The sequence below is a fragment of the Manis javanica genome, chromosome 5 (assembly GCF_040802235.1).
Source record: "Manis javanica isolate MJ-LG chromosome 5, MJ_LKY, whole genome shotgun sequence".
In the NCBI taxonomy this organism is placed as follows: Eukaryota; Metazoa; Chordata; class Mammalia; order Pholidota; family Manidae; genus Manis; species Manis javanica.
In genome coordinates this window covers 143101615-143127300 of record NC_133160.1, presented here as the reverse complement: position 1 = coordinate 143127300, position 25686 = coordinate 143101615, and the positions used below count along the sequence as shown (strand labels likewise).

Genomic DNA, 25686 nt, shown 5'->3' with positions numbered 1-25686 from the left:
TTCTGGCAAAGTGCATGTCATCGCCTGAAATCACAGGCAGAGGAAACCCAGTCCTTTGGTGGCCGCTGCGTGCTCCTGCTCCACCCCAGGTGCACACATGTGGGGACAGGGTCTTCCTCACTGAGCAGCCCTGTGCTCTGAATTCAGAGGTGGGAAAGCCATGGGTGCAAGAGTGCTGACAGACCCGGGGGACCAGTCTCCTTTCAAAGGCTCTTGATGGGGAAAAACAGAAGACCCGGTGTCATTGTAAAGAAAGTCATAGATCTTTCACCCATTAAAATCATCCCAGTGAAAGGTTAAACAACATGCAGCTTTTAGGATGTCCCAGAGGTTGATGGCGCAGTGAGATGAGACCTGGCCGACTGAGAACACAGTTGCCAGGCTCCGGAGGCTGGATTTCCCTGAGTCATGGCCTTCCTGGGAATTTGAGGCCCCACTTTTAAGCTGAGTGTGTGGTCCTTGGCTTTCTGTATTGTGCCAGGATGTTTAGAAAGTATCTGTTGCAGTTAGATAAATCTTTACCAAATTACTTTGTTTACTCATTTGGAGCCGCCAATTTCTCCTCTCTCTGTTTTGTGCCACGCACATGTAATGGCTTTCACTTCCAATGGAAACTCAAGTGTGCTGAAATATGCCACATTCAGTCATAGTCAGTAGAGACTTTCAAAAGGAAATGTTACCTACTCAATGAGTATTTTGGGCAAAGTAAACTTGTAATGTTTAAGAAATTTGCTTTCCACAAAAACAGTTTTCAAAGAACATTTAAACTTGTCCACTTTAACTCATAAACCAGCTGAAAATTAAGTGACTGAAATCTATTGAGGTTTTTAGTGAGTGTCAGTATACTGACTTTAAGGATAGAAGCGTTCTCCAGGATCATTCAGTTTGTTTCCCTTTTCTAGTTGAAGACATCAAAGCCAAAAAGTTTACACAGCTAAAACCCAAGCTTGCGGACTGCCAAACAGTCGTGGACACCTAAAAAGAACGCTTCCTCCCAAGTTGATTTCTTTTGGGATATGGGCAGTGCTAAGTGGGGTGGGGCGGTGGGGCTGGGGTTTTCCAGGTGGAAAGGTCACATTTCCACATATAGCCCAATGAGCATTGTGTTGAGTTCAGAAGAACTGGGTCCACTATTTTAAACTTCTTGTTTCACAATGTGGACTTCCCCATCCCCTCTCCCCAGTAACACACAGAAGTATTTCCTAACTTTTAAATCATGGGCTTCCTTTCATGGATCTGACCTGAGATCATATTCAGATAAGCATTGTGTAATGGGATGGGTGGGGTTAGATTTTTTAGTCACAGATGCTTGAGAAGCAGGTGGGAGGGTGGAGGGCAGCAAAGTTTATAACCGGGGCTTTTAGCAAATCATTCCCTGTCAGTGGCTCAAGTCAGAGTGCTCCCTGCTGTGCTGGGCACCAGCGAAGCGTCCTGTCCAGCTCTCCTTCCTGCCTTTGCGATCATCAGAGTGCCCTGGGGACTGTTCCTCCTCCTGTCCCTCTGATTTCTTTTCCTTGGCCACACATTTCTTTCTCACTTCCCCACAGTCCCCTCTCCCTGAGCCCCTGTTAATGGCACCTGCTTCCCATTCCCACTTTCTTCCCCTTCTCCAGCAGTTCCCACCAAATGTCTTCCCAGCTCTTCTATGGGAACCGTGGGGCTAGGATGTAACTCTCTTGTTTTTTATTATTTCTAGTTGAATAGCTTCAAATGCTTCTCTCCAGAGTGGACTCCTAAGTGTGCATGCCCCACCTGACTCCTTTATGTGGGCTGGGTCTTGATGCCTGTGCATCTTGCTCCCACTTGGACATGCCTCTGGGCATCTGACCCTGCGCCCCACTATGATGTTTAAAAGGGTGCTCAGGGACCAAGGAGATGATAATGCAATGCTAATGAAAACCCAGAATATAGGATGAAAGGTATACAGTGAGAATCCAAGGAAAGGCCAGAGGGAATTACAGAGAAATATTAAGAGGACTTATCTTTCTGAGGTGGGATGATTGTAACTTCCTCCCTCCCCCCTCCTTTTCCTGTTTTTTACTGTTTCCAGTTTCTCTGCAGTGAGTAAAAAAATTACTTTGTTCAGGGAAGAAAAAGCCAGTCAGCCCATCTAAGAACTCATGCCTCGGCTGAGGGGGAAAAACAGAGCTCCTCTTCCTGAAAATTACCATTTGTGCCATTGTTTTATCATTTCATATTACTGAAGATTGGACGTGGGGGTGGGGGAGCCCTGGCCCCCACACTCCTTCCACATGCACTTCCTCCCATCCCTTCCACCCCTTGACTGCCACTCGGGCCCATCTTGCAGACCTCCATGGCCACAACAGGTGTTTCCCCTGCCTCTAACTTTTCATAACTCAGATCTTTTATAACTTGGTCTTTATCATCACATCACCAAGGTACACTAATACAGTTTTTAATGAAAAGTCTAAAATTCTCATGTAAGGTGCAGTCTCTGCCCCTGATCCAGTGAGGTAGATTTATTGTTAACATACAGATATTCCCAATGGACAGTGGTATGCAAAGCACTGTACTTGGAATTGGATTGAAAGTGGATTTAATGCTAGATAAAGGAGCATGCAAGTGTACTAAGAGAGACAGATGACGAATACCAAGGGAGAAAAAAGGGCAAGAAATGCAGGGTATGGATATAGTTGAGTTCAGAGTTGGAAAGCTGTGGCTGCAGAGGGAAAGAGCCTTTGAAACTCCCTGGAGGGTTTTGCTATTGTCTTGCCTTGATGCCGTGCTCTTTTGCGGTGTAAACCTTACTGATTTGGGGGTTACAGCTTTATCAGGATAAAATCCTTTTCTACCACAAGCTTAATAAATATTATTTAAATATAAATTAGGAACAATAAATCTACCCACCTATATTATAAATGTCTGTGCGGCAGAAACCATATCTTGACTCTTGGTTTTTCAATAAAGCTATAATGCATTTTTGCCTTGAATGTGTATTTCTCTGGTTTTGTATGGAAAGCCTGTGTTTGTCTCATGTCTTGAGACTGCAGAGCTGTTGTCCTTTTTTTTCCTCCATCATCTTACTTGTTGTTCAAGCAACTTTAATTGAAAGTGTGGCTTATACACGAGGCACTGGCATTATACTCTGTGATAGTTGGGGGGATTTGGAAGCACATGTTTGTGAAGTGTCTGCCCTGTTGGCTTCCTGGTATGGGTTGGGTTGGAAGTACTGTTCTAAATCTGCTTCCTACAATGGGATCAGTCAAGTTGTCCTGCATTGCCAAGGAAGCAGGTCAGGTGAAGAAGCAGGATAAAAGGTAGATCAAATGGCAGTTCACCTCTAACTCCTATTTCAGCACCTGGGTTATAAAAGGTGTTACACATATGATGTGTAAAATCGCCACATGGTATCATAGGTCAGTTACCCCAGTAATGATATAGAGAACAAGTGCTGTGAATTTGGAAGGAAGTGTGGTTCTGAGCTGTAGAGTACCTTGGTACCTCTCTTCAAGCAGATTCCTCTTCCTGGACTGCAGGTCTCCCCTCCCCCTGCAAAAATTTAATTGCAATTTTGCCATTCCATCAAGACCCAAATCGCCATCCTATTCCTTCGGTCATAAGAAAACCTTGTTACCTATATGTTCAGAACTTTCCTTTTTTCTTAGGTACTCTTACTGTTTTTTAAGATAAATTTACAGAGGCCCTATGAAACATTAATTCAGACCGACTATGCTGAAATGGAGTGGAGACAAAGTCTGGAAGAAGGTTTACTCCTGCAATGGATTAAGTGTTTGTGTGTCCTGCACCCAGCCCCCAACCATTCGTATGTTGAAGCCCTAATAGCCAATGGGTTGATATTTGGAGGTGGGGCCTTTGGGTGGTAGGTAGATATAAATGAGGTCATGAAGGTGTAGAGCCTCCAGGATGGGATTAGTGCCTAGCTTACTTAGAAGTAAGAAGATGAGACCAGTTCTCTTTCTGCCATGTTGAGGATACAGCAAGAAGGGGACAAACCAGAAAGAAGGCCTTACCAAGAACCTCACCTAGCCATGTCAGTACCCTCATTTTGGGCTTCCAACCTCCCGAACTGTGAGAAATAAATGTTTGTTGTTAAGCACCTCAGTTCATGGTGTGTTGTTACAGCAGCCCAAGCTCAGACAGCTGCATTCCCCACCACCCCCTTGGCCCCCTGCATAGACTTTATAGGCAGAGCTTCATGGGGTATAGTTGAAAAGTTCTCACTCCATAATACAGCCGCTTAACTCTTACAATACGGTCTAACACCCTGTGCTGTGGCAGGGGAGATTTGAGGGTAAGGATGTTGTCTGCCTCTCTGGGCTTCTCTTGACCTGCCTCAGTGGACTCTGAGATGCAGAGAGGCCCCTCGAGACTGAGCACCCCTGCCTTGCAGCGTGTGGTGGCCAGGGCTGCCTTGCTTGGAAGAGGCTCATACAGAGGAGGTCCTGGAAGCCGAGTTTCTAGTCACTGAGCTGCTTTTCTGCAGATGTGAGTTGAGAAATTGTGACGTTAGCTTTCAGTAATACATTTTTCTGTTGTGTTGGTTGGCTCATTGGTCTGTGTGACTATTTATGTTCATATCTGGAAGTTTTCTGGAAGGAAATTTACATCATAATAATAGTGTGAGCAGTTGCTCTGGGTCAGCAGGGAGGGATCACGTTGTGAAAGCTTTTCTTAAGAAGGTAGTATTTTAGTTCCAACAGTTGCTTTGACAAAGGTAAAAATGAGATTTGGCTGGCATTTGGAAAACAAGTATGTTATATTTAAAACTTTTTGTGTATGGTCAAGGTCCTCCATAATGGATAGAGTCATTGCTTAATTAATTTGAAATTAATTAAAAGGGAGGCCCCGATTCCCTAGTGTCATATAATGTGAAGCCACCAGTTAAGGCAAACCTATATTCCACAGTAGGCAGCTGAAAACATGCTAAATGCCAACAGCCAGGGCTTCTCAAACTTCAGTGTTTGTCCAGGTTACTGGGGTCCTGCCCCAGAGTTTGTGATCCAGTAAGTGTGTGGTGGGGCCCAGAAGTCGCAGTCCTTGCAAGGTGACACAGGTGCTGCTCTTCTCACACCTGCTCCCAGAGACCCAGCTCATGGCCTAGGTTCTGTTGATAGTGACCCTGTGTGCTGTTGCGGGGAGGGGGCCAGGGAGCATCTTGTCCTCTGCAGCCACAGTGAGGTCCAAGCAGGGTGGGCTTGACCAGCAGCCATAGTCCTGGAGAGTCAACAACAGAAATGAGGAATGCTGGATGGTCTGACACCTTTTTAAAAGTCCATATGAATGAGATCAAAGGGCTAAGTGTGAGTAATGGTAAATCCCAGGTGGTTAATGCTCACTGGCTCTCTGAACAGGACCTAAGGCTATTCGTTTTTTCTTCAGAGCTTGTAGCCGGATGGCGGTCCTGCCCAGGAGGCCCCTCACTGTTTGGCCTGACTCATTGCTCACTGCCTGGTTGCATCTCCAGTCCCTGGCCCAGCACACACACTTACCCGGGGTCATGTGGGACTACTTGCAAGTGCCAAATTCATCATGATGTTTTGTTTTAATTGCCGCATTTCACACGAAGTCATCCCTCCTGGTCATGCTTCAGGACTTAGCATGTTGTTCCTATCACTGTCATTTCCCCCACTCCAGGAACGGGTCAGACTGGGGTTCATTCCTTCCAGAGGTAGGTCTTCCATGGTGGCACTCTGCACTTGAGCCGCCCCTGGGGACTGCTCTCCTGCCGTGTGTCACACTGACCTGTCAGGTAGCCTACTCAGCCGACTCCTGGGGACAGAGGTTGGTTTCATTTCATCACTGTTCTTGGGATGAATTAAATGATTCATTACAGGGGTGATTAACACCCTATTTGTAATGTGTTTCTTACAAAGCTTTATATATATAAAGTTTTATATATATATATATATTTACATATACGTATAGATACATGTATGTAAAGCTTATATATAAAATTTTATAATAGTTTTAGGTAAAGAATGAAACTGTTGAAAAGCTGAGCCCCAGTTACTTAGGCCTGCAGTTGTATGTCACCCAGGAGGCTTGATTATTTCTTCCTACCCTTATGCATGGTTTTGCCTGTCCCCTCCATTGGGGCTGTCCCTCTTTGACTCCTCTGCCCTCTGTTTGTCTTTCCCAAGATGCTCCAGGCTGCCTCCATCTCTTGCCTCCCTGAGCTCCTCCTGCATTCATAATGTGGGCTCATGGCTGTGACTGTCAGCCCCAGGGATGCCATTCTCAGGGTCTCAGAAGTTTAGCTGAGGTTGGCCATGGTGCTGGAAGCATAAAGGAGGCTCTGCAGGATCAGGCAGGGCAGGGAGGAGCAGACCGGTCTTCCCAGAGGGCAGGGCCTTGGAGCTAAGCTTTGAAGGAGGTGAAAGCGAATCAGCCAGACAAAGAAAGGTCAAAAGGGCATCCCAGCTATTGTGAAAGGGACTGTGCCTCTTCAGTGTTTCCATGCCTCTCGTGACCAGGGGCTCCTGCACATGTGGAGGCAGTGACCAGGGGCCTCCTATTGTTGGGGAGTCACTGGGACAACACTGTTGCTTTCTTCATTGAGTAAATGTCTGTCTTTCTCACTATTACAAACCAGTTTTCTTTCTCATCCCCAGCCCCAGTCTGGTTGTGGAGAAGTCTAAATAACAAAGATTTTTACCAGGTTTAGAATCACATAGATAATGATGCTAATAGAAATTCAGCACACACACACGCCCCCACCCCATTCTGGTTGATGTGCTCTCAAGGATTTTTCACTTAACCCCTGCAGCGAACTGCGGGAGGCCGATGCTGTTACTGACTGATTTATGGATGAGGAAACTGAGGCACGGAGAGGCCACTGGGCTTGCATACCTCCTGCTTAGTAAGTGGCACCACTGGTGCAATAAGGTGCCTTCTTTCCCACTTTGCATACATTCCCATCACCCGAGGTACAGGGAAGAGCCAGCGTGGGCTCTGAGTTCTAGTGGCCGCACTGCTCTGTCTCAGGCCTTGCCACCGAGGACAGAAACAGTCCTCGCTTCTCAGGAGGTCGTGAGGGTGACACCAGTGGGTACTTGTAAAGCACACTGCCTGGCATATAGTAAGTGCTCAAAAAATGTGACTGTGCCTCTTTGAGCCTCAGTTTCCTCATCTGGGGAGGCAGGGGGTGTTGAGCGAAATCATCTTCTAGTGCCCCTCTCAGCCCTAAGCTTCTGTGTTCTTCACTTTCTGGCTCTTCACTTTCTTCTTGAAGCTCCTTGTTCTTTTAGGACACTTAACATGTGATTTAATGGCATGTCTATAAATGAGGAGAACTGCAGTTCAGACTTGATATCAGTGTCTGTGGCAATTCAAGAAAGGACCCTGTGTCACACACATGGAAGAGCCAGAAGCCAGACACACAGGAGACTGTTTGCATGGTGCTTTTTCTGCTGGTTTGTTCACAGCATTGGTTGTGTACATGCTAACGATGCAACGTCCGGCTTTTCTCCACACATTTGTGTGCAGAGGGAATAAAAGCAGTACAAAGTCTTTAGAACAATTTGGCATCTAAAATACTGACAATACTAGCACAGATCATATTTATGACTGTTGAGAATGTTGCAGTGGTGATTTAAATTCAGGTAATTATCTCTTAGGGCCCCTAAATTATGGCTGGTTTTAAAATTCTTAGAACCAGTGGAAGGCTATTGTTTCTGAAAGTCTGTGTGATTTAAGCATTCTACATCTTGTCATTATAGGAGATGTCAGAATAGCAAAATCGAATCCTGGTCTAATGTGTTATTGTGGCCCTTTGCTTTTGTGGCTTTGCAGACTTTATACATCTGTCTGTCAGTGCCTGTGGCCTCCACAGTTGGGACAGTCAAGGGTAAATGTCATTTCTTACATTTTGCACTGAGGAACCAGAACTCAAAAGGTGTATGTGTTTACAAAGGTTTACAGAGGGGGACAGACCAAGCTGGCCTGGGGGTGGAACCTCTGCTGTACTGAGCCAGGTATTTCCACGTCAGCCTCTGCCCAGCAGTCTCTCAGCAAGAATGTAAGTTGAGGAAGGAAGTCAGATCCCCAGTGGTGTCCTGGAAAATATTAGAAACATCAAAGTAGCCTTTCAGACCATCTAACACATTCCATGTTAGGTACATATAAGGGACTCAATCCATACTGGTGTAAATGGCTTAGGAATTAGCCAACTTAAAATAACACACATATTTATTGTTGGAACAAAGTTCTCAACTGACTCAGCTGACAGTTGTCCAACATTTTCATATTCTCCCCTCACTGCCACTCCACTCAAACCCATGTACGTGAGTGTACATCTCACAAGACCATACCCCAAACACGCATGTGCAGGAAAACAGCCCACCTGAATTGATTTAGCCAGGACAAATTTAGGACAAATATTTAACTACTCCCCTTTTGCAAATTACTAAACTACTTTGTATTTAGGCTACTCTTAATATGAACAAAGGATAATATATATTTTTAAAGTGACTGTTAATTATAAACTATAGCATCAGTAAGCTGCCACATATATTTGGTTGAAGGGGATGTATTTTTACCCCTTCTGAGGGCTTAGAACAGAGTAAGTGATGGGTTTTCTTACTCTGAATTAGGTCCTTTTTGGGGAAATCTTGTACCTTCCTCTGCAGGGGACATACAGCAATGTCTGGGCCTTTTTGAGTGTCACCACTGTAGTGGGTAGATACTGTCATCTGATGGGTAGTTTGAGGGATGCTGCTAAATAGTCTGTATCCCACAGAACAGTCTCTGTGACAAAGAATTATCCAGCCCCAAATGTCAGTAGTTGAGAAATGCCAAAGGTTGAGAAATCCTACTGTAAATTGTTAGGTTTATTTGCTGACCTTTACAGTGGATTAATTTTTATTTAGTTAATTCAGAGGTGAACTTAACATGAGTACCTATAATCCTTCTTTTGTTTTGCACCTGGACTTGGTACTCTGACCGTGTTTGGGACAACCTCTGGCCATGTGTGAAAGTCTGAGTTCAACACGGACTCTGGAACCATAGTGGTAACAGCAAAGGAACCTGAAGCGCCGACGTGATTGTAGGCACATAGGGTTGCATGAGGGCATGAAGAGAACAGTGCAGTGTGGAGTCCCGCTATGCAAAGTGTGCATGGAACCTGCAGTGATGGCATCTCCTGGGAGCTTGATGGAAGCGCAGGCTTCTGGGCATCCCTCAGACCTGCTGAATCACAGTCGACATTTTAGCAAGGTGTGATGCCTGTGCATCTAGAGATTGGAGAAGCACTGGGCAAACATTTCTTACTTTGGTTGAAGCTGTGGCTCTGGCTCTTACTAGCTATGTGACTTTGGCCAAGTTATGAAACCTCACTGTACTTTAGTTATTTTGGCTATAAAATGTATATAATATCATCGCCCATCTCATGAGGTGAGTGAGAATCAGATAAGCTTCTCTGTATTCAGGACTCATGGTAAAAGCTTAACAAACTGAACTGTGATCATAAGAAAAAGAAGGCAAAAGTAGAGAATGTAAATTAGGGAGGCAGTTTATGTCATGACCTCACAGTAGTCACACCAAACAGTGCTTGTCTCATTTCTCTGAATGAGAAAATAGCAACCTGGAGCTTTATAGGCTTCTGTAGACTGTGGTCCTTGTCAGTAACCCAACTGGCAGAGAGTAAATGAATGTGGGATCCAAACAGCCTAAACTCTCAGACACATTTTCTCTGCCCGGCCTGAGTTACACCTGCTGTGTTCATTACTTTACAGCATTTGTAAAGCAACATAATAAGAATTTTCAAGACATTCAGGAGGAGAAAGGCTGTGGTAAACAGGAAGGGTGAAGTTAGAAGAAAGAGATGAGGTGAGATGAGCTCTTGTCTCATTTGTAGGGTGAGTGGGAAAGAATTTCCAGGTTACTCCACTGAATGCTCTGCTTGACTGGATGGATCCTTGGCGTTTTGTGCACACACGGAGACATGCTAAAATGCTGCTCTCACTGCTGCTCTGCTGCCCCATCAGCTGGGATGTCTCACAAGGACTGCTTTTTGGAAATGAGACTTTTTAATGAACCAGTGGGAATGTAAATACTTCCAAAGCGAGATAAAGCAGAACTGGAATCCTAATTGCAGTGTCCAGCAGAGTTTCAGCAGCCAAGATGGTAAAAAAAAAAAAAAAAAAAGCTCAAATGGAAGACTTCCTGCTGCAGAATAAGATTAAAGAATACAGACTAAAATTCCTCTTGAAAAAGGATTGATTTAAAGTGTATCATATTCAGTAATGACTAATGTTCAGTGTACAAGCTTTACAGGGTTGATTTGTCTTCCAAGTGTTTTTCAGAAGAACATTTTTCAATCTTTGATTTAAATCAGAACAGACATGCATTTATTTTTCTTTAACTTTTTGCTTATAAAAATGTTTATTGTCACAAATTTGGGAAATAGAACAACAAGCACACCCAAACCCAGCACCTATTTATCTCTCCTTTTATTCAACCATTATTTTTCAAGCACCGGTTGGGTGCCACGGACTGTGCTTTGGTGCCAGCCAATCCCTTGTTGACAAGGTGGTCTTGTCTAGCCTTAGAGCTTACAGTTGAGTGACTAAATTTTGATGTGTTTCCTTCCAGTAGTTTTCTTCTGTGTCTTTAGGGAATATATGATAGCAAACTGTAGGAGTTAATGTTCACTGTGTGTTGGATCCTTTTTCAGAGCCACTGTTATTCTCACTTGACAGATTGGGAAACCGAGGCATAAAGTGGTTAAGCAGTTTGCTAAAGATCACAAAACCAACAAATACAGAGTCTTGATTAAAATCCAGGCAGCCTGGCTCCAGAGCCTGACCTGTTTATCACTAAAATGTACTGCTTCTCAAGTATTTATAAGTTGATGTCTTACTATATAGACAGTTTCAATTCTTGCTTTTATATTGACCATTACATGTGAGTATCCCCTGTTAAACCATGCGTTTAAACTATTCTTTCTTAGCTCCAAAAGTAGAATTTTAGTTTATTCATTTGTTTAATAGGATCATAATGAAATAAACATATAAAAATATCATGATAAGCACTTAAATCCTTACAGAGATCACAGAGTATTAATGCTTATCATAAAATGTTTAGTCCAGTAACGTTAAGAGGAGTAAGATAGACAAGTTACTTAGGAAATTAAACATTTTGCAGCTTGTATTTGATTTCATAAATTTTGTAACAGGAAAACAAACCCAGCTTTAAAGACAAGGAGCAGTCAATGCTGATGACTGTCCTGGAAATTAATTGTAACATGCAACTTGAGATTGTCTGTTGTATTCTGGGTGGTTGTGAGACTTTGGTTGCCCGGGAGTGGCTTTCATGGCATGTGTTAAGACCAGAACTTTATCTAAGTTCAGTTTAGGCAGAAGTTCCCAAGAATGCATTGTGTCAGATGAGGCCCCCTTGTCCAGGATCTTCTTGCTGCTCTTCATAGTACTTTCATAGTGAGCAGGTGGGAGGTGCAGGGAAAGTGTGTGACAGCAGCATAGTGTCTGCAGTGGAGAAGGGGACATACTCCTGAGATGTGAAGAGCATCCAGATTATACATAGAAATTTGAAAATTGATGACATAGGAAACATTTGGATTGTAGGGGGATCTAATAAAGTCTCAACTTCTGAGTCAGGCAGACATAGTTTGGGATCCCACGGCACCTGCTTATTCACAGTCTGACTCTTCTCTGAGCCTTAGTTTTCTCTTTCAGCTAATCCTTGCCTTCTGGAGTTGTCATCAGAACTGAATGAGTTTGTCCATCTAAAACATCTGGCATGGTGCCCAGCACTTGGTAGAGGATCTGTTAATAGTCATTGTTATTATTGGCTATTATATATGTTTTGATCATCTTTCCAAGCACCAGCCTTGTAACAGTGTGTGGTTAAGATTGCACAGGAGAGCCAGACTGCTCGGCTTGCAGTGCTCACTCTGCCGCCTCCTAGTCATGTGACATGGGGCAAGTTACTTAAACTCCCTGTGCTTCAGTTTGCTTTTCTTTCAAACTAAATAGAGTACTGATATCTTGGGTGGTAGAGTATTAAACTGTCAGAAGAGTCTGGTACAGAGTGAGCACTATATAAGTGTTAGCTGTTATCAATAACACAGTCATTAACTCAGAAGATAAAAATGTCATGCCTTAAAAGGTAGGTATCTTTGAAAATTTCCTCAGCCTCTACAACTTTTGCTTCCTATTTGATGTGAAAATTGTTTGATGTTTGTGGCTCAGTTTATTTCAGTGCATATTAAAACTTGAATTTTAAATTTCATGTTATCATCATGTAAAAATCTGAAAAAGCCGAACTTTCTGATTTGGCACTGTGTTTTAAATATAAATTTTTATTGAAAAATGACTATTTTGCGATGACCTTTTCCCTCCCCAGATTATTCAGAGCTGGGAGAGCTTCCCCCTAGATCTCCTTTAGAACCAGTTTGTGAAGATAGGCCCTTTGGCCTTGTTCCAGAGGAAAAGAAAAGGACATCTCGTGAGCTTCGAGAGCTATGGCAGAAAGCCATTCTACAACAGATCCTGCTCCTCAGAATGGAGAAGGAAAATCAGAAGCTGCAAGGTTGGTTTGCCATTTTTGATACTGAACAGACCTGATGATCTTAATAAATCTTGGTTCTGAAGTGAATCACATCAGACATAAGCATGCTATTTAAAAAAAAAAAATGCAAGATACTCCATACCTATCTATATCTGTTTATTTTTTCAAAGTAAACACTTTTTACTTTCTGGACACTTAATGATTACCTCACCAACTGTATTAAATTATTTCCTACATTGTCATTTTTAGCATGACATCTAAGATACAGCTTTCAAATGTAAGCTTTAACCCTCTGAAAAGTGTTTTTTTGTTTTGTTTTCTCTCTCCCTACTTTGTCCTCAGCTAGTCTACGCCTGGTGTTAGATATGAACCGATCCTACATAAACCATTAAAATTCATCATCTCACTCTCGTCAATTTTTAGTGAGTTACAGGTAGCCTGAAAGAAAAAAAAAAGGACTAAATTTCAGCATTAGCTGAGCTCTACCTGTACTGGTGTCAAGTTTTTATATAGACAAACTCATTTAATCCTTCCAGCAACTCCAGAAGTCAAGTGTAGTCTGAAGAGGGAACTAAGGCTCAGAGAAGCTACATACTTGCCCAGGGCTATGTCAGTATCAAAATAAGACATGAACTCTTAAAGTTCAGATTTTGTTCATTTCCTGTTTCCATAATGTGGCTTGAAGTAATGTTCTTTTTCAAAGTAGCTAGGACACTAAGTTTATGTGCCCTGGATGGTATAGTGGAGAGAGCGTGGGTCTTGGAGTGTAGAGAGTGCCTGGGTTTAAAGTAATGAGAATTTTGATCAGGGGAAGCCTGAACATACTTTTCAGTGGGAGGCTGTACAGGTAGTTGAGTCATGCCTCCATTGCCCAAAGCAGTTCTGGACTGAAAGTACTTCACTGAACTTCCTCCATGATCACAAATCCTCATTTTTTTGTCTTGATGTTTGTATAAAGCTGAAAGTTATTAAGATACCAAATCTTATAGTCCAAACATATGTTCATCTTGACCAAAAACAAGAAGCCAAATGTAAAGTGTTAAGGCCTTTTTGTAGGGAAATAGTCCAGCAGTCAGAATGGGCTCCTCAGGGGTGTAGGGAACTCTCTCCCATCCACAGTGCGGATGCTGAGGGTGCCAGTCATCCCACAGTGCCGTGGAAGAGGAGGCTCAGTAAAGGGACTCAGAGCAGTAAATTCCAACTTTTTTCTCCTACTGTTTTCTTGTGTGTTCTTGAAAGTATTTCTAAAAGCAGACGTTTGAAAGAGATTTGATAGTGATGACATCACACAACATGTCATCAGCTAAAAGACAGCTTTGGAGCACAGCACTTATGTTCATGTGTATGTTGGTTGGGATTTTTGTTGAAAAACAACAAGGCAGTTACGTTCATCATGTAACTGATAAACCTTAATGCTTATTCTGGCCAGTCTTCTTGCAGATGACAGCCATGGAAAATCAGGGCATAGCTGTAAAGTGGGAATGATGCTGGCTGGCTTCTTGGGAACGTTGCAAGTAATCGTGACTGTGATGAGACCAGACCAGTACACCTAACAAGCAAAGTTTTTGTGAAGCTGTGTAAATGATGACTAGACAGACTAGCATGAAAAGGGGAGACTTTCCTAAGGTTTCCTGGCACACCTTGCCAGGTGTTGCATTAAGTTCACCAGCCCTTGCCAGCATTTTTCTGCCTCTTCCTCATTTCATCTAGCAGTGTTCAGTCCTGTGTGGTCTGTTCATTTTTGCTGTTTGAATTAATTTTTCTTAGTGCTATAAAGTTCAACATATGTTTACCTTTGTGGTGAAAGCTCTGTAAACTTGCTTTATGTAATTTAGAAGGCATTGTATCAGTGCCCACAGTGCCTTTATTACTGAGAAAAACCATCATCAATAAAAGCCTAATCATGAATTGCCAAAAAATATTAAGTAACTTTTGTTGGGGTAGATTGAGGGGCATAACTCTCTCATTAAATACAGAAGCAAGATTTGACAAGAACTAACCAGGAGTGTATTATGTACCATAGAGACAGTCAGCCTATTGCATTTTTTTCCCCCAATTGCTTTTTAAAGGAAGATTAAATTGCAACTGGGAGAGGTTCTTGAAACTGATCAAGGGTTCAAACTGAGTTACATAGTCTTTGGGAAGGAAATTAGAGGAACATACATGAGGAGGTAGTTCTTATGGCTAAGTCTATTTCCTGGCTTTTGAATATATGATTCAAATATTTATTACTATTCCAGAGCACTGGATCTGAGAAAGAGCAAGCCATGTCATCTAAATCTGTCTTACCCCCTTGTAGACAATCGGAAGCTGAATTGTAATTGCCCCCCAAATTAAACAGCTATGTTTCAGTGCTGTTGGGACTAAAATGCATCACCTCTTTCCCAAGCCAGCAGTCCTCCACTGTGCCCCTTGGCAAGGCCATTTTCTCCCGTTATAAGTGAAGACTCTAGCACCCTAATGCAGGACAGAAGGGCAAAATACAACCTTTTTTTATTTTTTTGGTCAGCACACTATTGCTTGTTGAAGTGACTCATAGAATTCAGCATTTCATGTTTAAGATTAAAATGTTATAGATGTTACATTTGCATAATGGTGTGATAACATTAGTTTAGAATTGTAATTGAATTGTAGTTGGAGATACTTTAAAAAGATTTTTCTCTTGTTAAACAAATACTACATGTTGGCTGTAAAGCACATATTGAGTGCAGTTTTTCTAAAATCTCTGTAAGTTTGGGGATGATTTAATTACTTAGCCTTTACTGTTTAAGTTTCAAGAGATGGTGGCAGTTGAAGAGTGATTTATCTGTGCAGGCGGTTGCTAATGGAGCAGAATCAGGGACGAGTGGCCACAGCCCACCCTTTGCAGTGGGCCTAAGTTAGACATGAATTTTATAGTCCGAAGTCCAAATTAAATGATAGTTAAGTGTTTCAGATGACTCTTGTACAAGGTTATGTTTGATCTCATGTAGTCCTGATTTCCCCTACTCCGAGAAACTCACAAACATGGGTTTGTAGAGCCTTATTTAATATTTTAAACAGTTTGGTCTTGTATCTAATGGCCTCCCCTTTGGAGCCTTGACATTTGTCCCAGGGTTGCACAATCTGCCTTGGCTGATGAGGCATTTGGGAGGCCACTGATTCTAGTTAGGCGGCAGTGCTGTCAGGATACTGAAACAGCAGGATATGACCTGGGCCAAAGCAAAATACGTGGATTAAGCCTTTTCAGCTGAATCTTCCGCCCAGCTATTTCTGTACTGTTTATTTCAGAGCAGATTCCTCATATTGTTTGCTGGGCTCTTTAGTACAGCCAGACGTGCTCACTCGGCGAGTTCACCGCAGAGAAATATCCAGGGCTGCTTGCAGTCACCGTCCAGCAAGGCTAGGCCTGAACCCGATTTGCCACAAGTTAGTGCAACTCTAAGGACAGCTACTGTGTTATCTCATAGCCCCCTCTCCTCAAATCTAGAGTTGACTCTAAGCAGCCTAATACAGGGCTATTAGTTCATAAAAAATGTGAACTCCACAGATGTAGAAAATTGTTTAGTAAGACCTTGAAAAAGGAAGAAGGAAAAGAAGAAAGATGGTATATGAAAAATCACAAAAGATGAGAGAGACAGCATTAGGCCTGGTGTCACTTAGCTGTGCCCCAGATAGTGACTGACCATGGTCAAGTCCCTTACTTGCTTTGAATTTCAGTTTCTGGGTCCATGAAGTGAGAGGCTGGATAAGGGAATCTTCGGAGCCCCTTTCAGTGCCATCTTTTGATGCATTTTTGCTTGAAGGTGGTGATTAAGTCACTTAAGTACAGAATCCGAGCATCAGATGAATAAGGTCTTACAGTACAGGTGGCATTAGCCAGATGAACTGAGTTAGTATTCGCTCATTTCCAATGCAGAAAAAGAAAATATTTTATTTCATGTTATCAACAGTTTGTAAAGCAACATTTTGTACCTTACATTATTTGTCTTAATATTTTCGATAATTTGTGGAGTGCTAGCAGACATTTTGTAGAAGCTTAGTTTCATCTCATTTAATCTTCAGAAAGAGCAACTCATGAAGTAGCTGTAATTCCCATTTTAAAAATAATAGGAACTGGGGTTTAGAAGTGTAGTGGTTAAGCCTGTGGGCTTCAATCCTGCCTCTCGTACTTCCTGTTCTTGTGGCCCTGGGCAAAATAATGAACCTGTTCAGCCTGACGCTTAGTGAATAAAATGAGGGTTGCGGGTTGGAAGAGTGTATGTATTTGTAAGGGCTGCAGACTTATTGAGATGTGTGCTCTAACTTACCAGTATTGTAGGACTAAGACTTTATGCCAATAAACTTAATAACTTAGGTGAAATTTGAAAGATGCCATTTACCAAAACTGAAATAAGAAAAAGAAGATCTCAATGGCACTGTGGCTGTTAAAGAGATCAAATTTGTATTGAAACTCTTGCATTCAAAGAAAACCATAGGCCGAAATGGCTCCACTGGATTCCATCAAATAACTGATACATACCTAGTCCAAGAAAAAAAATGTATGATGAATAACAGCAAGCTGGGCAGTGCAGAAGGGCGAGGGTCCCAGGCCCCCTCTGCCTCCTGCTCTGGGACCTGGGTGGAGCTTCTCATCCTCTGTGCCTCAGAGTGTCATTAAGATTATAATGTTACTAAATATAAAGTACTTAAGACATGAGGAAGTATTTGTTTATCATCATAAAGAAGATGAGTTTATCAGCTCTGCAGAGGTTTGTGTACTGGCTTATACTTAGCGCTTTATCCTGCATGCTCTCCTAATAAACTCACACTCTAGAACTGAGATGTGATTGGAGTGGATTTGGGGCCTGACAGAATTACCACTGTGTCTACATAGGATTTAGTGGTTTTAGGTAGGAGTGAGTGGTCAAATTAATCCTTTTTAGAATTGTTAGTAATTTCCTTTATCCCCACCCCCTGCCCTCAGTTTGGTAATTTAGGCATAATTCTTAATGCAGCTTTCAGCTGATAAGATTGGTGGGAAATAATAGTTACCCTCATATATTTGAGGAGATATCATATGAAAAGGGTAGATTTATTCTGTTTAGCTCCAGGAAGCAGAAACAGGACTAATGGCAGAAGCTGCCTGCAGGAGCTTTACTCTAAATAAGAAGGAACTACCCTGAGACCCTCCCTTAGTTTAGATGAAAAGAATTTGAGCTGTAACTACGCCAGGCACTGGCATTGTAACACATCGCTCCTGCCCTTGAGATGTGTATGGTTTAGTAGGGTAGCTGTGGAGATGCGTAGAGTTGGCAGGTATGGGATATATCTTAGCAGTAGGGCCAAAAAGACCCACTGGGGTGAAGGAGTAAGAGAAATCATGAGTACCCCCTAGGTGTTTAGCTTTTTCTAAGATAAGGAAAATGGGGTGAGGCGGAACCCAGTGACTTAAATTTAGACCTGTTAAGCTGGCTACAACTGCTCAACATCTCAGTAGTGATGCTGAGTAAGCAGCCATCTTGTGAAATAGAAGACATGTACCCATATTGTTGACTAACCTGCCTGTAAATGGTCTGTCCTAGCCTCCGAAAATGATTTGTTGAACAAACGCCTAAAGCTGGATTATGAAGAAATCACTCCTTGTCTTAAAGAAGTAACTACAGTATGGGAAAAGATGCTTAGCACTCCAGGAAGATCAAAAATTAAGTTTGACATGGAAAAAATGCATTCAGCTGTTGGTCAAGGTAAGCTTTATTGGAAGTCGATCCAGCTTATTGATGATTGGGGAGAAGTATGGAATGAAAAAATTTTTAAGTCCAATTTAGTGGTCATCTGTCTGCTGTTTATCACATTTTTACCCTATCTTGAAACAGATTAATTGATATGCCCATCACCTTTTCATGATTTCTTATAATTAAATTAATTGAAATGCCCGGAAGTCCAGGAAACAGGAATAAGAAAGAGAAAAACCTAAGGGCTTAGTTGCCTACAAACTGGGTAATGATATGATGATGCTCTCTGAGTTAAATAGTAAACTGAAAACTATTTGTGTGGCTTCTCTCTGAGGCTTCTTCTCTTATTCTCGGGAGACAGCTTAGAATGTCAGGCATAGTCTTTAAACAAGTGGTCCCTGGTTTTGATCCAGGCCTATTAATATGCAGTGTGATCTTAGGTAAATGACTTAGACTCTCTGAGCCCCACTTGTGACATGTATAAGATGCGGGTGATGGCAGTGGTTGCGAAGAATAAATGAGCATGTGTCTGTTATACTGAAGACCCCTGGAGAGTGGGCAGTTTTTGTTTTTGTTTTTTAATGTGGCTTGTTGATTGCATGCCAGTCCAAATTACTATTGGCCCAAGATAAGTATAGAACTTGAGACTAAGCATTTAGAAGTGTTTCCAGCAATTTAACAGAGTCATCCTAATTTTTAAAGTGTGAATTTGTGTTTTGTCAGTTTTTTTCTCATTTCATTTTTCTATGAATTCAATTTTACTGTATCTTATAAAAGTACCAGTCTGCTGTGGATTTGGAAAATTTTAAAAGAAAAAAGAAAGAACTGGTCCATCACAGATAGTTTGAACAGCACTGTCTTAGAGCTCAACTTAAGTGGTTATTAGTGTTGAAATAAACAACCATTTCTTTTAAAATGTGTATTAGGGTCTGCTGGCAAGATTGGCTGCTTTCTGAGTCTAATTCTAATCTTACTGAGCTCTGGTCAGTCTAGTGAATAACCAAGAATTGGAGAAGGACTGCAAATATATATAAATCTGATGGCTTTCTGACTTTATTAGCTTTTCAATGGGAGAAGCTAACATGGATTATTTGTCTCTAAGAGAATATAGGGAGCAAAGCAGTTTCTTCCTATTGTAGCCCATTAGGCATTATTTACCCTTAATCCCAGTTTGACATCAATTTTATTGTGATATGCAGTTATTGCTAGTTAAGACTTTCCCCTTTCTGTGGAGAAGGAAGCTTGGACTTACTGCAGTTGAGTAATAAGCCCAGGGTTACATAGGAGGTCACATACCCATCTGCTAGGTTCTAAGTGCTGCTCTCAGAGACCAGAACTGTGGCAGGTACTGAGGACTCCAGTTCCAAACTAACTGGCCCAGCGTCTCCTAGCGTGACCTTGGGCTCTCACCTCCTGGCTGCTAAGATGGGAGGCGTGGACCAAGCAGAGGATCTCAGAGCTCTTTTCCAGTTCTTCATTCTTTGCACCTATAGTGGTTGCTGGAGGCTCACCATTACACCAAATGGTCCCAGATTGGTGTTTTGAAAAAAAAAAAAGATAAGAAAAGAGCAAGGCTTTTCTTTGCCTTTTCACTGTTGATGACATGCTGGTCTCCAGGTGGCTCTGCTGCTGTGAAAGGTACATAGTGTGGGCCTGTGACAGCTGTTTCAAAGGTGCTTCTCAGAAGCCCGGCTCCTGGATATAGTGGTTTTTCATTATGCATTTATAACAGAAATACTCTAAGCATCTGGAACCTGTGTAGTAAATTCTGGGATAGATGATGGAATCATTTGTATACTGAGGTGAGCTAGGACTGCTTAGAATTTCCTCATATATCCCCCAACATTTTCACATCACTTTCTGTGGCAGGAATTCTCTCTCAAACTATAAAAGAGTTTTTGTCGGTTATTCAGCTGGTTTTAGCACACGAGATTTAATGACTCCAAACAAATGACCACAGCCCATCTTGTAGCTCAGAATACAAAAATGAGATTAAATCAGCCACGCCTCTGGCTTTTTAGGTGGAGGCCACGTCACTTCTGAGCCCTTGAAAGAGAAGACAGTCCCTGTGTAGGTAAAGAGGCCTCTACGCTTAATGATCTGAAGACCCTATGTGACAGAAATAAATAAAGGGATTTATAAACTTTCCAAGTTAAAATTGGGTCAGAGTAGCAGGATTAGGGTGTCAGTTTGGGAGGCAGAAAAATAATTCTGTGGACTTTTAAACAACTCACAGTTTAGTTTGGGTTTAAATGATTTCCCTAAAGATAGCAAGGTAGAACTCTAGAGGCTGGAGTATACTTTTTAGAAATGGGATTGTGAAGAGGCCACCTGAGCGGGGTGGGCCAGGTGCATACTCTGCGTACCTTTAACCCAGGATTGCCATGGATAAAAAGCCTATTCTAGAAATCAGTCAAAAATGTACTGCAGTAGGAAGAATGTTTATTGTTTAGCCAAAAAACAAAACCAAAAAAACCCAGCCATGTGATGGTCCCATGTCATATTTCTTGAAAGTGACACAGTATATATTTACTTATGTAAAACATGTCTAAGATAAGTTGTTAAAAAAGTACAGTGTGGTCTCATGTACAGTGGTATATCTCTGTGTCTATGTAGAAAAAAACATCTGTGATGTGTCTATAGATACCTGAGTAATAGATAGGATGACCGTACATCTGGTTTAACTGGCATGGCCCTGGTTTGCAGCTTATCCCAGTAAGATAATAGCTTTCCTCCCCTTTACTTTCACAAGCTTCCTACTTTGGATGGTGAATTATGCATGTTCACTGTAGTTATAGGTGGCTTTTCACTTTCTTCTTTACACCTTTTCTATTTTCAGAAGTTTTTTTTTTTTTCATTTTAATAGCGTAAATTATAAGTCAGCAAAAATGAAAATGTATTTGGTCTGGGTCCTGACCACCCAGAACCCTGCCTGCAGCTCCTGGATAGATTTACTGCCAGGTTTCCCTCTTGGATTAGGAGTGGGGGCAAAAACAGTATGGAGAAGGGTGTTCCAGGTCATTCTTGGCAAAAATATAGGCTCCGATTTATACAATGCTTTGTTTTTGAATCACAAAATCTAAGCTGTCTCTTAAATACTGGGATATGTGATCCTGACACAGCCATTCTTCTTTTTCTCCAAAAAATAAAAGTCTGATAAGATAATGGGAATGATTTAGTAAAGAGGAAATCGGTCATCGCAAAACTTGGGAAAATTTCCCAGTTTGAAAACAATATTTTGTAAAAAGCCCCACTATAAATCACTTAACATGCTAGCTTTAGGCCACATTACTTCTAATACATTTTGAATTATTAAGTGCATGCATTTGCACACACACACACACACACACACACACACACACACACACACACACACACATTACTTCTAATACATTTTGAATTATTAAGTGCATGCATTTGCACACACACACACACACACACACACACACACACACCCTAAGATATATCTCTGAGCAGAAATAGTTGGGAGAGAAGGAATAGAATAATAAAAAAAGGCAGGTATCAGGGTGTATTAGTATCCTCCTGCCACCATAACAAATGATCACCAAGTGGATGGCTAAAACAGTGGAGAATTTTCTGTCGCTTCTGGAGGCCAGAAGTCTGGGGTCAGGATGTGAGCAGGGCCGCACTGGGCCTCATCCAGTGTCTGTGGCTGTAGGTGCTCCCTGACTTAGGCCTGCTCCGGTCTCTGCCTCCCTGGCCACATTGCAGACTCCTCTTGTCTCTCCCTTAGTGTGTCACTTGCACAGACATTTGTCATTGGGTAAAGAGCCCATGCAGGTAATCCCGGGTGATGATCTCATTTCAGGATCTGAATGATGTCTATAAAAACCCCTTTCCCCTTTTCCAAATAAGCTAACCTTCACAGATTCCAGGGGTTAGGAGGTAAACATATTTTTTTTTGGGGGGGGGGTCACCATTCAACCTACTATGTAGTGTCATTAGATCAATGCTGAGAAAAACGTCAGAGGTGTCGAATGTGGTCATGGTTGAGTGTGGCCCTGTATTTCTCCGATAGGCTAACTTTTTAGAATTTGTTTGCAAGTGCATGTGCAAGGGAAAAACCAGTTCAGTATACTATTCTAAGAGATGGCTGAGTGCTTGTTAGTAAATAGCTCCCCGTGGATCTGGTAATAAATGAAATTGACTACTCTCCGGTCCAGGTCCACAAATGATTATTTTATTAATTGTCAGGTAGGAACATGGATTTTTCTTCTGCGGTACCCATCTGAGTAGCAGCTTGTCTAACAGTCATGACAGGGAGGACATTGGGAGGAAATGGCCGTCTCTGTACTGCCAGTAGCTGGCTGGGTGATCTCGGGTGAGGATCTACTGTCATTGGCCTTTGTTTCCTCATGTTTACCATGAGGGTCATCACCATATTTTCCCCGGCAGAGTGTGAAGATGACATAAAGTGCTTAGCACGGTGACGGTGACTGGTGACATTGCCGTAGATGTTAGCTGCTGTTGATATATCGCCAGAGCAGAAACTTCTGTCCAAGGTGGCCAATGGGAAACTGGAAAAATGCTCTTTATGGGTAGGCTGTCAGGTGGCAGGGAAGTATAGAGTGGTCACACCTTTTTTCTGAATGGAAAGGAAGATTAATCCCTCAATCAGAGGTTCCTTTTCCTCTCAGAACTCCTGTCAGAAATTAGAAAGATTCCATATCTTGTTCTGCAGTCTTTTTTTCTCCCATTTTCTGCATTTGGGCCTTGCAACTGCTGAATGATGAGCCAAAACATTTTGAATCAAAACCATCACTTTTTCTAATGAGGTTTGCCTTAAGTGACATCACTGGCTTTAAGAGAATCTTTCTTAGTTTTAGATAACATTTTAAATCACTTTTCAAATTAATTGTATTTAAAACATTAAGTAGAGTCCTTTAGATAATTTTTCCTATTTTAGATCTCCATTGAATGTGTGCCTCTGCCTGTTTATGCGGGCAGTTCCCCACCCACCCTTGCTCCCTGCCGCCAGCCCTCCCTCCAAGAAGAGGTCTAATCCATATTCCTAAAGCACCGCCTGTATAGGCTATTCCCTTGCCAGCTCAGAAACATTCCTGTTCCCTTGAGCTACCAAAGTAAAACCCTTCCAGCCTGACACTTGTGCCCTGCCCACATGCACCGTATGCCCGAGGCGACTGAAACACAGTTCTCTTCCTCTGACCCCATCCCCTTAAGTCTTGGCACATATGAAGGATTCTGTGAAACCTCCATCTCCTTCATGCGAACTCCCTTCATTTTATTTATATCCCTTTTGTGAGAAGGCATTTTGCATAGTAGTTTTATGTGCTTAGGTGTCTTTCCCTAGAACATTATTAATCGGCACCCAGATAGGGGCTTGTGTCACACAGCAGTTTGTCCCTTGCAGAGTCTCACACAGTCCAAAGTATTTATTTGAAAGGTGAAAGGAAAACAGGAGGGGGCAGGAAGGAGAGGGGAAGAATGGAAGTGTGGAGGAAGGAAGGGAACAAATAGGACAAAATTTTGCCTCCTTCCTTTCATTCCTATGCTGTTCATTCATAATGAAACGAGTCTGGATCAGTGGAATTAAACATAACTTATTAAGTTGAAGTCTGTGTGTAAAGCCTCTGTCTCTGTTTTCTGCCCACCCCCCTCCCCTTTGAAGGTGTGCCTCGTCATCACCGGGGTGAAATCTGGAAATTCCTAGCAGAGCAGTACCACCTTAAGCGTCAGTTTCCCAGTAAACAGCAGCCAAAGGACACACCATACAAAGAACTCCTAAAACAGCTCACCTCCCAGCAGCATGCAATTCTTATTGACCTTGGTAAGTCTGTAATCAACTGGACATGAAATGGATTGCATGTGAAATGCAAGCTTCACTCAAAAAATCTGTAGAGACTGTTCAAGTTATTAGAGATCTGCCTTTAGGTTTAGCAATCAAAATTTACTAGTGAGACTTTCAATTAATAAAGCCCTGGAGTGATCACAAATGTCTTCTTCAAGTGTATAAAAATCTCTCTCTTTCCTGGACAACTTGTTAACTCTGCTCATCATGGAAGGTGACAGTCATGAAGGCTGTGGTCATGCCCGTGGTTCAGTCCATAATCCCAATATTGAGAGGAGGCCGTATAGTAAACCAAAGGAACATCCCGGACAACATCAATGTCAGCGCCGTGGTTTGGTTTAATTTTAGGAGCCACTCCCTGGTCTTTGCTACTTACAGGATTTATTAGAAAAATTGTATAAAGCAGTTTGTGTGCCTTGGGCCATTTTATTTTAGAAACAGTGTGGCACCTTGTCTCTTGAACAGTATTAAAAACACTGAGATGAAAACAATGTCTTGGATACATTTGCAATTGCCACAGTGAAGAAGTGGAATTAGGGTGTAATTACGATGTATAAAAGAGCCTTCAGAGAAGGCAGGTCTGTAGCAATGGTTTGGGTGGAGGTAGGGTGCATCCCCTTAGAGCTTCCATCTCTGCTGGTGACGGGGCTCCCTGAGAACCCTGGGGGCCCCGTGTGGCAGGAGCTGGGCTTTGCTGCTTTTAGAGCATGCAGTCCTGCTTTCAGAAGGTACATCCTGGCTGCTGCTCCACCAGGGGCTCGCCAGACCTCCTTCTGTGCTTCAGGCCCTGCAAGTGGCCTGATTCTTTGAGAGCAGCAGCCAGGAGGGTGGAGGTTTCCCAGTAGGATGAGGCCTCAGCTGGATCAGGCAGTACCGAAGCTTTGACATCTAGCCACACAGCGAATCGTAAGGGTTAATTTCATCGGTGTTTCTCTAAGCTCAGATGTCCTCTCTGAGAAACTAACCCTGACCATCACCTCTTCTCCCAGCTTCAGTCTGGATTAGAGCCTCGGCTAAGCCTTCCTTTCCCACTCTGTACTCCCCACCCACCCTATACACCCCATTCAGTCATTATTACGAGTATTATTATTTAAAGCTAACACTTTACCTTGGGCCAAATGTTGTATAAAGTTGTTTAAATGGTGTTCTTTAATCATCACAGTGATAAGGGAGGTATTGTTCTATCCCTGTTTAGAGTTGAGACCATTGAAACGCAGAGGTCTTGCTCTAAGTAACACAGCTTGGTGTGCTTACTGAGCAGTGACCAGGTCCTGTGCCCCATAGCCTCCCTCCCCAACTGTCTTTGGTTATATGGCAGCGCTTTTTTACTGCCTATCCCCCTGTAGGTGGTGACCCTCTGGGGGCTGGATCGGCTGTTTGCCATTGTTTGTCCCCCCAGCTCCTAGGACAGGGCCTGTCAAGGGTAGAATAGTAAGTCTTCTGAGTTGTTGACTATGAGACAGTGCACTAGCACCCCAATCTTACATGACCCACACCACAGCCCTAGGAAGTGGCTCTGTGTCCCCTCAGTGACCACAAGCATGCAGGTAACTGGTGGGACGTACACCCACTGTGGCTCTGTTGTGCAACAAGGTCTCTCGATCCCCAAGGCCCTTTGAGTCCCCACATGTTCCTATGGAAATGCTGGCTGGT

General features: G+C 42.6%; 1 protein-coding gene across 12 annotated transcripts in view; it reads left to right on the top strand.

Annotated features, from left to right (window-relative positions):
- The window catches only part of TBC1D1 (TBC1 domain family member 1), a 213526-nt gene that overhangs the window by 147761 nt on the left and 40079 nt on the right, over positions 1-25686 (top strand). For 11 of the 12 annotated variants that reach the window (XM_037002624.2, XM_037002631.2, XM_037002625.2 and 8 more), the window contains 3 exons: positions 12346-12531; positions 18054-18215; positions 23854-24012. In XM_037002624.2, the coding sequence (XP_036858519.2) occupies positions 12346-12531; positions 18054-18215; positions 23854-24012 (507 nt within the window). Of the gene's footprint in view, positions 1-11975; positions 12109-12345; positions 12532-18053; positions 18216-23853; positions 24013-25686 lie in introns of those variants that run through there. The other variant, XM_037002634.2, reaches the window with a different exon arrangement.